Source organism: Setaria italica, chromosome VIII (assembly GCF_000263155.2).
Source record: "Setaria italica strain Yugu1 chromosome VIII, Setaria_italica_v2.0, whole genome shotgun sequence".
In the NCBI taxonomy this organism is placed as follows: domain Eukaryota; kingdom Viridiplantae; phylum Streptophyta; class Magnoliopsida; order Poales; family Poaceae; genus Setaria; species Setaria italica.
In genome coordinates this window covers 34168539-34182761 of record NC_028457.1, presented here as the reverse complement: position 1 = coordinate 34182761, position 14223 = coordinate 34168539, and the positions used below count along the sequence as shown (strand labels likewise).

Here is a 14223-nt window from a genome sequence, read left to right as displayed (position 1 = left end):
ATATTTTTTTTATTATTATTGGAAGAGTTACTCTTGCAGTCTCCCAATAATCTCATCCCGATCCAACAACTACATTGGGAGAGGCACAACTTCTACTCCATTAGGAAGAGTTGGGTTGAATTATTGGATTGTCCCAATAATTATTGGCAGAAGAGAAAAGTAAATTGAGTCGGCTGGAGCAATCTTCAAATATGGTGGTTGGATTGGGGAACGGGTTCATACTGTAGATGCTCTTATGGAATCTGTGTATTTTCCTAGAAAAGAAAAAAACAATTTTGAAGTCGATGTTTGGAAGCAGGAAGAATTACTAATTCGCCACGTGTCTTCCAATCCTGTCCAGCGGCATCTCCTAACGGGAAGAAAATTCTCTGCGGCGGTGCCGCACCGCGCGTCTGGTGCAACACCGCCCAGATGGCCAACGCGTGTCCATGGACATTTCCATCAGCGATCGAATGGAGTCGAGCCTGCGTCTCCTCTGCTAGAGGATCAAGCTGACTTGGGTCATGGAGCTTTCTTCTAAGCTGAGCGCTGGGCGGAACCAAATCAAATCCCGCAGCAACACTTCGAACATTCAGATTAATTGGTACTGATTCAAAATTGACACTGCATATCTCCTCTACAAATTCCAACAAAACTTGCTACTACAGAATAAATCAAATCAGTACCGAACCTACACTACAAAGGCTCAATAACTAGAGATCCTGAACCAAATCTTCTCCTGAAATCTAAACTCCATCCTCCATCCATCCGACAATACGCTACCAAAACATCAGGATGTAAATGCCCGGCATAGTTTTGCTACCGGCAACAAGGCTGCAACCAACCACAGATGATGTCTGAAGATGGCAGTATTCCTTGCCTTTCTCTGGATTTGCATCTACTACGGTTTGCCTCGGTACATGAGGATGCCATGGCTGCAGGAGCGGGTCACTGTAGAGGTGGCCGCCGGCGTGGTTAACGGATGGAGCCGACGAGTCTGACTGGATTGGACAGGATTGGACACCATGCGCTCTCATCCTCTGAGTCGGTGATGTTCTGCTGGGTATGCACCTCTTGGACGCACGCGAACTGCCCAACTGCACCTGCTCCAAGTAGCTAGAGTCCACGTGCAGCCGCGGCATCAAGCTCGACGGCCGGAGGTGCCACTCACCATCGGCGACGAACGCCCGAGGACAGGGGGGCTCGATCTATTTTCAAAGACCCAATTTGATTTTTGTTTCTGCTCCGTAGCGGAATTCAGCTCAATCTGCTTCGCGGAGGAGACCCCGGCTCGGTTTGGTTCGCTGATGGAAAGGATGGGTGCTCTGTGGATACGCGTCGGTCATGTGGGCGCCCAGGCGCGGTGCGGCACCGCCGCAGAGAATTTTTTTTCCTCCTAACGGCTCCCCTTTCGCCGATGCCGCGGCCTCCTGCGACGCTGCCGCCGCCGCCACGCAGCCCTCCGCCCCCGTACCGCGTGTTGCCACCGAGTGTCCACACACCTCCCGGCGCCCCACCAAGGCCGTCCCCGCTGGCAGCCGAGGGCGTGTAGCGCTTTCCCGTGCGACGGCGTGGGCGCGTGCCCGTGGCATCTGATGGCTTCCGCGTGCGGCGGCGGCGGCGGCGGCGGATCGGAGCGCCTGAGCGGGTAGGAGGGAGCGAGCCCGGGGCGGCCGCGGCGGCGGTCGAGCCCTCAGCTGCGACGGGTCCTGCTCCAGTTTGTCTTCTCGAACCTTGCCGTTCTCTACTCGGATCAGAGCGTATCGCCTCTGATTCTTTGGTTTGCTTGGTTCCTTGTTCTTCCCTGTTCTCTACCTCTACATACAGATGCCTTACCTGTGCGCGTAATGTGCCTAGAGCGCGCCGCCCACAGGAAGCGCCCCATGCACACCACGTGCTTGTGTTTTTGTCCAAACCAATTCCAGTAGCTAAATTTTGGCCGAATAAGAACCCCCCCCCCCCCCCCCCCCCTCTGTCACTCACCCATCATCAATGGCTTACATTACTAATATACAGTATCAGACAAGAAATCAGCACAAATCATCCTTTATGTCATCAAAGTAGCAAGTGTGGTAACCAAATAGGAGGGAGAAGAGAGAGAGAGAGGGAGCACCAAATTGAGGCCTGAGACCAATGATTTACCTGAAAACCTATAAACGGAAGAGATGTGAGCAATCATCCACTATGGAGAAGAACCATATACATCGCCTTACAAACCACACTCTAAATCCCTGGGATTGTGTGGATGTCGGGAACAAAATCTCTACTAATCATCCTACCAGGCTCTCAAACCCGCGAAGAACCATACCACTCAAGTGGGGATAAAGTTTCAGAACGAATCTGGTAACGTTATTGGCTGCCCCTTTTGGGACCTTCTTCTAACACGTACGGAATATACCAAAAGCTTCTGCCCAAACCTACCAAGCGAAACACATATCCCAGAAGAACGTCTCTTCCTCGCAGACCTGTCCAATCTCATCCTAATAAGAAGGATCCGGTTCAATTCCTCTCTTGTTTCTGGAACCTAAAGGCAGGTTTGCAGTTTGGATTTCGCGGATCTGTAACGTACCAGTGGAGTAGATTCATAACGAAGTGAGAATCTAGAAATGTGAAGTGCCTGTATTTAATTACTAAGACGATGCAGTAATATACCCTTTTCTTTTCTTGTATGTTAGATAACCCTTGTTCGTTTCAAGGGATGGGGAAATCCACTGTGGAAATGATTCGCTTTGTTTACCGAAACTGTAGTACTCGTCTCCTGCAAAAATTAACTTAATAGTCAGCCAGATGCCTAAACACATTCTCACAGGAGATAATTCTGGATTAACATGTATTGAGTTGCATGCACCAACCAATTCAACCCAAAAGCTTAAGCTAATGGGGAGAGGTGGGCAATTCACTTATACCCCAACAACATGAAAAAACACCTAGCACAGGATTAACATATCCAGTCTACTAGGCTGAGAAATTGCGGGAGATAATGGCATGAGAGAAGTGAGTAAGAAATAGGAATACGGGAGAAAAAACCTATTTTCACATGACGTATGCAGGAAATACTGTTCCATTCAGGGGTCTCTTGTGTTGTCCATTTCTTCTCCAACTCTGGATCACATTTTCTGATAATGAAAGACTCAAGTGAGGAGGGCAAAATGGGAAACTCTAGGTGACGACGAGCTTCATCAAACTCCAATCTCTTGAGAGAAATAAGGTCTTCCAGTGGTAGCCTGGTATCTGGTTTCAGTATTTCCAGGGACTTGAGGGACATGTTATTTTGTTGCAGCCATTGCTGAGGTATGCTTCTAAAGCCAACTGAGATAATCAAGCTTTTGGTGTCGCGCAATGTCCGCAATGGCTTCAGGAATAAGTCATTTGGGGTCTGGATCCAGAGTGAGTAGACCTTTAGATTTTCATTTCCCACCCAAGAATATGCACCTTTAGCTCTTGTTTACTTCCCTCCAAACTCCCAACTTTGACACTATGCAAAAAGAAGATTCCCCATCACATCAAACTTGCGGTACATGCATGGAGTACTAAATGTAGACGAAATTAAAAACTAATTGCACAGTTTTGTTGTACTTTGCGAGACGAATCTTTTGAGCCTAATTAGTCAATATTTGGACAATAATTCACAAATACAAATGAAACGCTACAGTGTCGCATTTATGGCAAAATGCTAATTTGGCACCTCCCAACTTGGGAAGTAAACAAGGTCTTACTGTGAAGGCTTGGGCACCCTGTGATTTCCAGCCAGGTAAGGTATGGCAGGACTCCCATCCCACCCAGGCTTAACAAAGAACTACACCTTGTCACAAAAATCTCTCGCAGTGCCTGAAGACTTGTGAACACCCGTGGTGATGGAAGGGACTCCACCTTGGCGCAATCGCACAAATTCAATGAAGTGAGGTTAGTCAGACCAAACAGTGAGTTCAGCAGTGGAACTTCGAAGCCACGACACTCCACCATGGAGAGTTCTTTGAGTGTGTTGGGAATGGAAAATTGCTTATCTTCAGGATTTCTCATTCTCCATTTGATCCAGGAATTCCCCGGACTGAGTTGGTCCCCAAGTTGATTGGCAGGGGGCATTTCCAATTTGGAACAGCTACCAATACGAAATTCTGTGAGCTGGTTCATTTTTCCAAATAACAAAGGTGCAGTTATTAATCCTACACAATCAACAATGCTTAGGATCCGAAGAGCACGTACATAGTGTTCCTGCAGTAGAAAGCTCCTTTCAAGAGAAGTTAAATTTGGACATTCTCTGATGATAACCAAGACTAGCTTAGGTGGCATGCCTTCAGAACCCATGTTGGTACCATGTCGCTCCTCGATTCTTGGGAGGGTGCTCAATCCAACATCATTGATTTCCAATTGAACTAAACTAGGAGGTAGAAGTGGCAGCTCCCTCAATTCTTTGCAACCTTCCACCACCAGAGTTTTCAGATTTTGAGGCAAGGAAACATCAGGTGATATGCCTATCTGTTTCAGTTCAGTAAGTTTTTGCAATTCAAGATGCTTGAGCAACTTCAGTTTTCCAAAGGCTGGGAGGCGCACCCACTTTCCACACCTTCGCAGCTCTAGTGACACCATATTTGTGAGGGACAGGTGATTAAACCAAGATGGAAATCGAACACCATTGTAACATGCAATTTCAAGATTTTGAAGGCGAGTATGTGGTTCAAGCTGATCAAGAATCCGGTCATCTTCATCCTTTGGGGCATCATTGGTCTCAGACCAGTTAAGTGATAGTGATCTAAGGTGGAATTTTTCACTCAGCTTGGCCTTGATAATCTCTTTATGGCTTCTAACATTCTCAAGGTTGCACATCTTCAACTTGCAAAGTTTGCTTAAATTTCTCAAGGAATGTATTTGGTACCCTTCCTTCTCTTGAACCTGAAAATTGTGCAATTCCTGAAGGGAAGATAGTCCAACAACAAAAAACTCACCAAATCCATTAATTCCATAAGACACATATCTCAGACGAGAAAGATTTCCAAGCTTCTTCAATTGCTCTGGCCCTAGGTTAATACTCCTCTCCGAAGCAAGTATTTGCAAGTGATAGAGCTTAGAAAGTCCTTGTACTTCCTGCATCCCAGAGAAAGAGACATAACGAAGGTGCTTATTAGCAACTTCTTTTGCAAAGCAGAACTTGGGTACCCTTTTTAAGATCAATAACCGCAAGCCCTTCAAGTTTTCTACAGCTCTCTCCAGTGCATGTACATGTACAATGCCAAGATCACTGGAGCTTTCTATGACAAGTGTACGCAAATTCTTGAAGAATGGTATTGCCTCAATCTCCTCAATTGTTAACTTGCTGAATTTTGCAATCCATAAGTGTCTGACTGTATGTCTGTCATGCATATAATCACCATATTCAAGTCTTACACATTCACTAAAAGAAACATTGCGTGCCAAATCGTGCAATAAATCATGCATGATGTAATATCCGGTGTAGTGTTTGCTGTAAGGATCTCCTGTTGGCACAAAAGAAAAGAATGATTTTCTTGTCAATTGTGCCAAGTATCCTTCACCAATGTCTTCTGGCCTCTCCATTCCACCTTTAACATGAATCAGTCCTGAGCCCATCCACATTTTCACCAATCCGTCCTTCTTAAACATATAATTTTTTGGAAATATGCTGCAGTATCTGAAACAAAGCTGCAAGTCTTCAGGTAGATGCCGGTAGCTTGATCGAAGAACAGTCATGACGATAACATCCAATTTCCCTTCTAACTGTTCAAGTTGTGTGTGCAAGTTCTCCCAATATTGTTCACTGACGTTTTCCTTCAGATAACCACCCGCAATCTTTGTCACCAATGGACACCCTTGAAACTTCAATACGATTTTTTTTAGCTACTCGCAAGAGATGTGTGTAATCTTCAGCTTTCAAATCTTCAAATGCAACTTTCTGAAATAGTCTAAAATTGTCGTCTCCATCTAGTCCACGTAAGTGCATATACTCCTTTTTACTTCCCATCACACTTGTAACCATATCTGCCACAGATTGCATTCGGGTTGTCAGCAGGATCCTGCTTCCTCTTTGGCTAGTCTGAAAAGGAGCCATTAATAGTTCCCATTCCATCCTTTGGCCGTCTTCCCAAACATCATCTAGAATAAGCAGAAACTTCCTATTCTCGAGTTCCAGTTTGAGAATTTGCTGTAATGCTTGCAAAGTTTCAGCATTTGGCTTCTGTTTTGTAATTGCCTCCAAGATCTTCTTTGTTATCCTCGTTACACTGAAGGTATTACCAGACACATGTGCCAACACAATTATCTCAAAATGAGATGAACCTTCTAAATCTCTGCACACAAGTTGACCAAGGGTGGTCTTCCCTATACCTCCGATTCCGATTATTGCAAACACTGGAATTGTGCTATTTCTAGAAGTGCTTGAACCTTCATCCAACTTATCAGTCAACCACCTCATGATCTGTTCCTTCTCCCTGTCACGGCCAAAGAACTCAGTAGCTGTCAGAGCAGAGCTGGTCTGTTGATAGCTGCTTTCAGCATGGCCGATTAAGGGATGAGTGTCAAAACGGCTGATGAGTTGAAGGAATGTGCACACACCTTTTGCAACTCCATCTAAATCCTCCAAAGCCTTCCTTAGCGTCTTCACCATTTTTCCTTCAGAGGCATGCCTCACGAATCTTTCAACTACTCTTTCTCTTATGAAACTGATGACCGGATTGCGTACCTGATGTTGAAGATTTCGTGCATGTGCCTCTTCCTCCAGTTTGTAGTAGTCTACCTCATCAAGTGCATCCTCAGCACCCTCAACCGCATCTCGGAACCGCCAAAGCCACCGGTTCAGTGCACTGCCATTCTGTGCTTCAATCTGCTCGAGGTTGACAGCGGCGTACACTGCCTGGATCTCTGAGAGTCTTTGCAGAAGCCGATCCTTGACGGCCTCCATGCCCTCGGCCTGGTGCCACTCGCTGAGGTAGCTGAACGCCTTGTTGACGATGAACGAGATGGCAGGCGTCGCGATCGACTTCCCTGCAAAGACCAGGGCAGCGGTGGCGGCCATTGGTCGAGAACGGGTAGGTTTGTGCTCTCTATCTCTCGATCGATCGATGAAGAGAAGGGCAAATGGTCAAGAGTCAGAGCTCGGCAGCTCGTGAGGTGCGGTTTATGTTTAGGCGCTTTTAGAAAGCTTGTCAAAGCCCAACTTATGCCTAGCTCCCTCCGGAAATCAGTAAAATAAGGAGAAGGCCGCGACCATTGGAAACACAGGATCATTAGGCTTGAAGATGTGTGAGTAATGGACTGATGCTGGGACTGATTCAAAGTGCACAAACCTTAAGGGTTTTTTTTTTCATGATGAGATACATAGTTTAGTACCACAGTTTTCGACTTCTGTACTTCTGCATAGTTCACAGTCATTGTAGGGTGTGAATGGATGACTATTTTTTGTTGATTCATTCCAACTCATTTACTTTTCATATTAAAGGTTCATGTTCTACCTAGAACACCTATCTTCCTATTGCTTTTGTTTAAGAACAAGGAGCTTACAAGGGACAAACTTAAGACGAAAACAAGGACAAAATGTGCAAGCTAAAACATGTTTGATCTGACTTAGGAGTAGTTCGGCATTTAGTTTTTGGATGTCTGGTGTCAGACAGATGTGGTTTGATATATGAATATATCAACAAAAGTCAAACAAAATGTTCATATATTACTTAGAAATAGTTCAACATTAATTTGTTGACCTTTTCCTTGTTGTTTGACAGGTACGGTATTCAAAGTGGTACACCCAAGCAATACGAATGTTTTCTTTGATGACGACTGACATGTTCATGGAACTTGGGACGCCGTTGCATCAACACGAGAGGCTCTTCTGACCTCGGCCTTGATGCCAAGCAACTAGTTTCCAGCTCGCACGTATGTTTGTCAATGGCGAGAAATGCGCGTATGACTTTCGTGCAACCACGATCTGCTATGAAGTCAACTGGCTTTCGTGGATGGCTTTTGCAATATACTACCTCGAACTATCCATGGCTTACCATGAAGGTTGAACATCAATGCAAGGGCTGCCTGGCACTTGTGAACGGTTGGGAATCTTCAGCAACATCACTTTCCTTGTATATTGACAAGATGCTGGAATTTTATCCAGCATAACTCCGGTGGTTAAAAATTACACTTAGGCTGCTGGAATTTTATCCAACCAAAATCAATAGATTCATTTAGTTGAACATCTACAATAGAAAGCATAAACGATCATATAACTATGTCCGGTTGCCCATCTGTCAGCATTCAGCAGGCACTAGCCAGTAGCATTCCAAATCTTTGAGGGAATCCAGAATGTTTCATGGCAAATTTAAAGGTATTTGAATATTATGCACCACAGTCCCCATTCACAGAAAAAAAAGATCTAGAATCCAGGCGATTGCCTTTGCCATCCATAATTCTGCAGTGTCATAATTTCCCCCGCACAGACACAGTCACACTAGTACACTACTGATTCAGTAGCTGGCATGTATATAAACTGAATGCAAGATAAACTGAGAGAAAACAGCTGATTCGGCAGAACAAACTACAATTGATTCAATATATGTAGCAGATGTCACATGCAATGCAGTACAAACATCGTTTTATACAACAGTGGCACTCACAACATCACGGCAGATGTGCGGCATTTGCATTTGCATTTGCATCTTGCGAAAGCAAGTGCTCTGTACATCAAGGAGGGGCAACACAGCAGTTGACCCAGCAGTTACAAAGCAAGCAGCAGGCCAGCAACGGAGGTCAAGTGCTGTGCCCTGTAGTAAGTAGAGGTAGATGGTCAATTGGTCTCAATCCTTGACGTCTGCGACACCTTCAGAAGCTATCTGAAACCTCGCTTCGGCTTCAGCCAGGCAGGGAGAGCTTATTACTTTACAGATTCGCTCCTCCCCTCTTCCCTTGCGAAGAGCAAGCCTGAAACAGTATTGACATTTTATGATAAGATGTGGATAGGAATACAACAGGAGTTGGGGATTTGATACAGATAAGTGGTTGTATCATATTACAAAGTAAATCACCTTGTTGTGGAAGCATGAGCCATGATGTTTCCACCAATGGGCTTGATCTGCGGTCCAGCAAACATAGCAGAGCCATCCACTTGTGCTACTACTTGATTGGTGATAACCACAGCTACTCCAAACTGCAGTGAACAATCAAAATTAAGCAAACCAAACAATCATGAGGGCCGTTTAAAAATCACTTATAACATAAATATAAACATAAAGATAAAAGACTTCAGTTTTCTCCATGATTAAAAAAATTGCTAACTTATAGTAAGTTATAACTGACCTCATCAGCTAACTTCTGAAGGCTCCTCAGGAACTTAGCCATATGCATCTGCCTTGCTGATAGCTCTCCTCTTCCTGAGAAATCAGTTCTGTACAAAGCTGTGGCACTGTCTACGACCATGAGAGCAAACCTGCAATTGTAGACATTCAAAAATTCAGATGAGAAATTTGGAACAACAGCTAGCTCTGCTATTACTAATCTTCATAACAATCATATACGAAGAATCACTGGAAACAGGACCAGCTATTCTGATACGTTGACGAGTGCAGCAAACAAGTATCTGTAAGCAGAATTAATGAAAATCGCTGACAGAGTAGCAGTTGCGTTGACAATTTTTCAGCTGTTTTTGTATCACCCGTTATGATGCAATCATGCAGTAGCATTTCTCAATTAGACTAAATAATGAACATTTCAGCAGTATATACAGTATAAGCATAGTACCCTATTCGTACTGTACATTTTGGACTGAAATATATATCAGCTGCCTAACCACATTACATCTGTGTTAACTTAGCTGACTAATATGACATGAAGAAAACCGGGATTTTCATGATCTATGCACAGAGTGAAAACTCACAAAGCTACTGCTTTAAATAGTAGTGAAGTCCAGTTCTTTGAAAGAGCTATATATATTCTTTAAGTTCATATGGAATTGGTATGTGATAGAAAGAAACAGTATATTAACTAAGGCCTGAATCCTATGATTCATAAGCAGAAAAGACAACCAAATATATATTACCTTATTTACCAAGTGCAGAAATGCCAGTCGGTTATAAAGCAAACAAAGCACATTTGTTCTTGTTATGAGCTTAAAGTAACATACAGTCAACAGGTAGACTCTAAAGTCAAATGAAAGTTGGAATTTCAACTTGCCTGGTCTCTATCATCATGGAAGCTGCCTCCAGCAGAAGCCTGGATTGATGATCCGTATTATAAGCTCTGGCATAAGCCACATTCTCCAACACATCAGCACCATTCAGTCCAAACCTAGATTCCAGAAAGTTCATGTTTAGAAATCCAATTTATGTTAGAATACAATATGAATGCAATCAAGGTATCACCTGTCAGCGATCTGCAGGAGCCTTTGTGGTCTGAATGTACCCTCTGCATCAATGTATAGAGCCTTTCCTTCACCACCACCTTGGTCCAATGGAAGCTGTAATATGAATTTTGAGCATGTTTGAGACCAACAAAACAATTCAAGCATGAAATGGAAAAAGAGGTGGGCAGACAAAAACCTCACCTGACAAGTAACACAAAGAGTGTGACACAACTGAGTCTTTCCAGAGCGGAACTCACCATATATCTCTGTGATAGATCCTGTTTCTATCCCCCCTGTTGAAAGAAGTTCATAACAGAGTATTCAAGTTGAAGTTACAACTGGATAAGCATACAAATTCTGAAGGAAAAGAAGGATCATGGAATGAACAAGCGCATTACCCTCCAAGATCTTGTCAAGTTCTCTTGATCCAGTTGTAACTTGAATAATCTCCAGCCGCTGTGCATGAAGTTGGCTGGCACTTGTAAACCCCAGTGGAACTATCTTCGATGCTGCAAAAGGTTTGCGGACAATTATGGCATTTATAGTGTGCAATACAATTTCCGTACAACTGAAACTCAACACGATCAGCACATTTAGCAGCCTCATGTTACTTACCTGCTTCAACTATCTTGTCAACTTTAGCTTCACTTATTCCTTTGATTTGCAGAAGGTCTTTCCTTGGGGTGTAAGCCACAGCCTCCACAGTGTGGAGACCGGAATCTTTGAGCTTTTTTACATCCAGTGCAGCTATTCCAGATGCCTAGACAACAAATTACGCACAAACTTAATATTAATACAGCAGTGTACATCTAAATGTTTTCAAGAAACAGGAACTAATTAATCAGGCACCTTAGATGGCACTAAAAAAAGCGATAGAAATAAATTGCAAAATGCAAACCTAAGATCTTTGTCGGTCTACATTGAGCTTGAAGAAAGTTATATCATTAAGCAATGAAATGCACTTGTGTCATGCATTCATTAATTAATATGCCAGTGTTATTCAGGTGTCAAATTCTTCATTTGCAGAATTGGTCAGATAGGGAAAACTGGCAAATATAAAATGCTGTAAGAAAAATCAACAACTAGGAGAGCATTTCTAATGAGAAACTGAATAGTGAATTCATGCTTCATTTCTCAAGCGAATCTCAAAAGCATATCCCTGAATAAACTTGGTAGCCTAGTTATGATTCAATTGAGAGGACATCCTCTCTGTTCAGTCAGAAATGTCCCAAATGTTGAAACTGTTTATTACTGCAGAATCTGCAATCTGCAGATCCAAGATGGCACTGAAACGAGGGAATGGAAACAAATTGCAAAATACATCCTAAAGAGGATTGGCATTCTACGTTGAGCTTGAAGAAAGTTATATCATTAAGCAATGAATTGTATTTCCATCATTCATTCATTACTTAACAAGCCAGTTTTGTTCAGGCAGCAAATTTCTCATTTTCAGAACTGGTCAGGTAGGGAAAAACTAACACCATCTTTTAAAATGCTTCAGGCATAGGAAAATCATTTAGAATAGCATTTATCACAAGAAACTGAATAGTAACTTCATGATTCATTTCTCAAGCAAATCTCAAAAAGTATCTGAGAATGAACTCAAGAGACTAGATAGATTCAATTGAGAGCACACATCTCAGTTCAGCTGGAAATGTCCTAAACGTTGAAACTGTTTATCACTGCAGAAACCACCAAATGAATCCAGGAAACCCCAACCTAAGTGGACTGCGACTGCAAGCCACCAGAAAAATTCAAGAGAAGCTCAGCCTTGACGCCCTGAATCAAGGACGAATCTTGACGAGGTAGGACCTAGAGTTCCATAACAACTAAAAATTTGTTCCCGATTCAACTCCAAACAAACAGGAATTTCCAAGAACCACTCAATCTTGACGCCATTCAGGGGGGAATTGCTAATCAATCAATCAATCAATCAAGAAACCTAGGTTTTTGCAACCAAGAATCTGGGGACAAGATGTCGATTCGACCACGCACGAACCGGAAATTCAAGAAATGCCCAGAATCCTGACGCCATTCACGGGAAGAGGCGAACCAATCGATCAATCAAGAAGCCGCGGCAAGCCGGCAACAACTGGGAAAAGCCATGCCAGTTCATCCGCGCGCGGGCCGGGAAATCCAAGGAAGGGGCAAAAGATTCAAGAACCTTCGAATCCTCGGCCAAGAACCCAACGCCCCCACACAAAGAACCCTAGCCCGCTACGGAAACCACCCCCATTTCCCGTCACGCAGACCCGGACCCCCCAAGAAAAGCCGGAGACGCCGCCGCGGGCGGAGAGGAACAGGAAGGAAGCTGGCCAAGAAACCGGCAAGTGTTTCGGCGAGGGGACGGGAAGAGCCAGGTGCCCAGGACCGTACCTGAAGCTGCTCGATGGGGAAGGGCCCGTGCTCCACCTCCTCCTGCTGCTCCGCCCCCGCCGCCCCCTGCTGCTGAGCCGCCGCCGACATGACTCCTCTCTCTCTCTCTCTCTCTCTCTCCTGCCCTGCGCGTCTGTTCGTTCAAAGGAAATGGGAAGGCGCGCTTCGAGGCGGAGACGGTGGGCTCCTTTTATCAGACCGAACTTGGGCCGCCGATGGGCCACAGCGTGAGCCCACGCAGCCGGCAATGGAGCCCAGCTAGGTGTACACAAGATGGGAATGAGATGCGGGAGGAAAAATAGGCCCGTCTGCCTGGCGCGTGGGACCTACCTGTAACACTGCCAGTGGTCCAGCATACACCGTCCGTTCCCATCTCGCCGTCATCTCAGGTTAGGGTTTGGTTACCCGAACGAGGTGGAATATGTATGGGAAGGTTCATCTGGATAGGATGATTTTGAACGATATGATACCAACTAACTTATTTTATAGGTTGTGATCAACTGTATTCAAGAACATAGAAATTTATTCCTTAATGCACACATAATTAGTGTCACGTAACAGAGAGCGTTCCCTCAAAACTTGGCACAATCGGAAAAATGAGATTCTCTTAAGCCTTATCATTTTTGCGCAGGTCGTATCATCCTAGATCCTTGTGTTAGATGCTCAATCCTAAATTTATCCCACTCCTCCATGGGCCCATAAGTAGTATGTTGCCTATTATTGCTTAATGGTCTAGACGTTACAAACAAAGCCACCATACATGAAGCTGCATATGCTGCAGTAATAAGCATCAACAATTTTCTCCTAATTAGGTTCCTGTTGTCCATCTACATTATCCAAAACAGTGCAAAACATGTATCAAGATTTTTAGGGATAAGAGAAATTAAACATCCGTGCTAATCTACTGGACTGAACAAATTAGTTTTGCACGCATGCTATCACGTGAAGCTTGTATTGGACAACAGCAAATCAGTTTGCAATAAAAAAATCAGCAAGACTGAATCACATCTGTACTAATCAAATGTAAAAGAAACCATAGAAGCACCCGAAACCTGTAATGCAACCAATCAACATATTCGTTTGCAAATCTCCCGGTACAACATCAGATTTGAACAGCACAAACCCATTCTTAACCTTTGATTCAACGCAGAACCAAACCTGCAACCAGATTGAGTGGGCGACGAGGAGAAGTCTGTACCTGCGCAAAGAGCACCACGTCACCAGGAGAGAACGAGCGCCAGTAGCAACAGTCTGTGCGGCTCTGGTAGCTCCTGCGTGAGGGAAGGCTGGATTAAAGAGGGGAGAAGGGGTGGAGGTGAGCAGATGCAAGCGAGATGATCCGTTTAGGATGGCGTAGTTCGATATTTTTTCTCGCACGGAGGATACAAGATCTAAAAGGAATAGGAATATTCGATGACTCTGGATCGTTTCTGAACGAGATCGTTCGAGTCAGGCAACCGTTTACAAACGGTCTGATGGGTGAGGATAGAACGGTGCACGTATGATTTCGTTCGGGAAACCAAACGCTGCCCAAGAGC

At 44.2% G+C, this 14223-nt stretch overlaps 2 protein-coding genes across 2 annotated transcripts; both read right to left on the bottom strand.

Annotated features, from left to right (window-relative positions):
* Positions 1 to 2609: 2609 nt before the first annotated feature.
* Positions 2610 to 7003, bottom strand: LOC101767826 (disease resistance protein RGA2-like). Its single transcript, XM_022829560.1, is given in 5 exon segments — positions 2610 to 2737; positions 3696 to 4000; positions 4061 to 5826; positions 5828 to 5884; positions 5966 to 7003. Coding segments are annotated over 5 exon segments (3294 nt in total).
* A 1492-nt stretch (positions 7004 to 8495) lies between these two features.
* LOC101763885 (DNA repair protein RAD51 homolog A) lies at positions 8496 to 12843 on the bottom strand. The gene is made up of 9 exons (XM_004979669.3): positions 12686 to 12843; positions 10925 to 11069; positions 10708 to 10818; positions 10511 to 10602; positions 10329 to 10423; positions 10141 to 10254; positions 9268 to 9397; positions 8997 to 9118; positions 8496 to 8892 (listed from the first exon to the last, which is right to left on the bottom strand). The coding sequence occupies exons 1-9, from the start codon at positions 12773 to 12775 to the stop codon at positions 8769 to 8771; spliced, it is 1023 nt and encodes a 340-aa protein (XP_004979726.1). The 5' UTR covers positions 12776 to 12843; the 3' UTR covers positions 8496 to 8768.
* Between the last annotated feature and the right edge of the window lie 1380 nt (positions 12844 to 14223).

Excerpts from the sequence above, each read along its gene's own strand:
- LOC101763885 (XM_004979669.3), bottom strand. The coding sequence starts at position 12,775 with ATGTCGGCGGCGGCTCAGCAGCAGGGGGCGGCGGGGGCGGAGCAGCAG. Across the intron at positions 11,070-12,685 it reads TCCCCATCGAGCAGCTTCAG|GCATCTGGAATAGCTGCACT; the intron begins GTACGGTCCTGG and ends TTTGTTGTCTAG. Across the intron at positions 10,603-10,707 it reads ACTTGACAAGATCTTGGAGG|GGGGGATAGAAACAGGATCT; the intron begins GTAATGCGCTTG and ends TTCTTTCAACAG.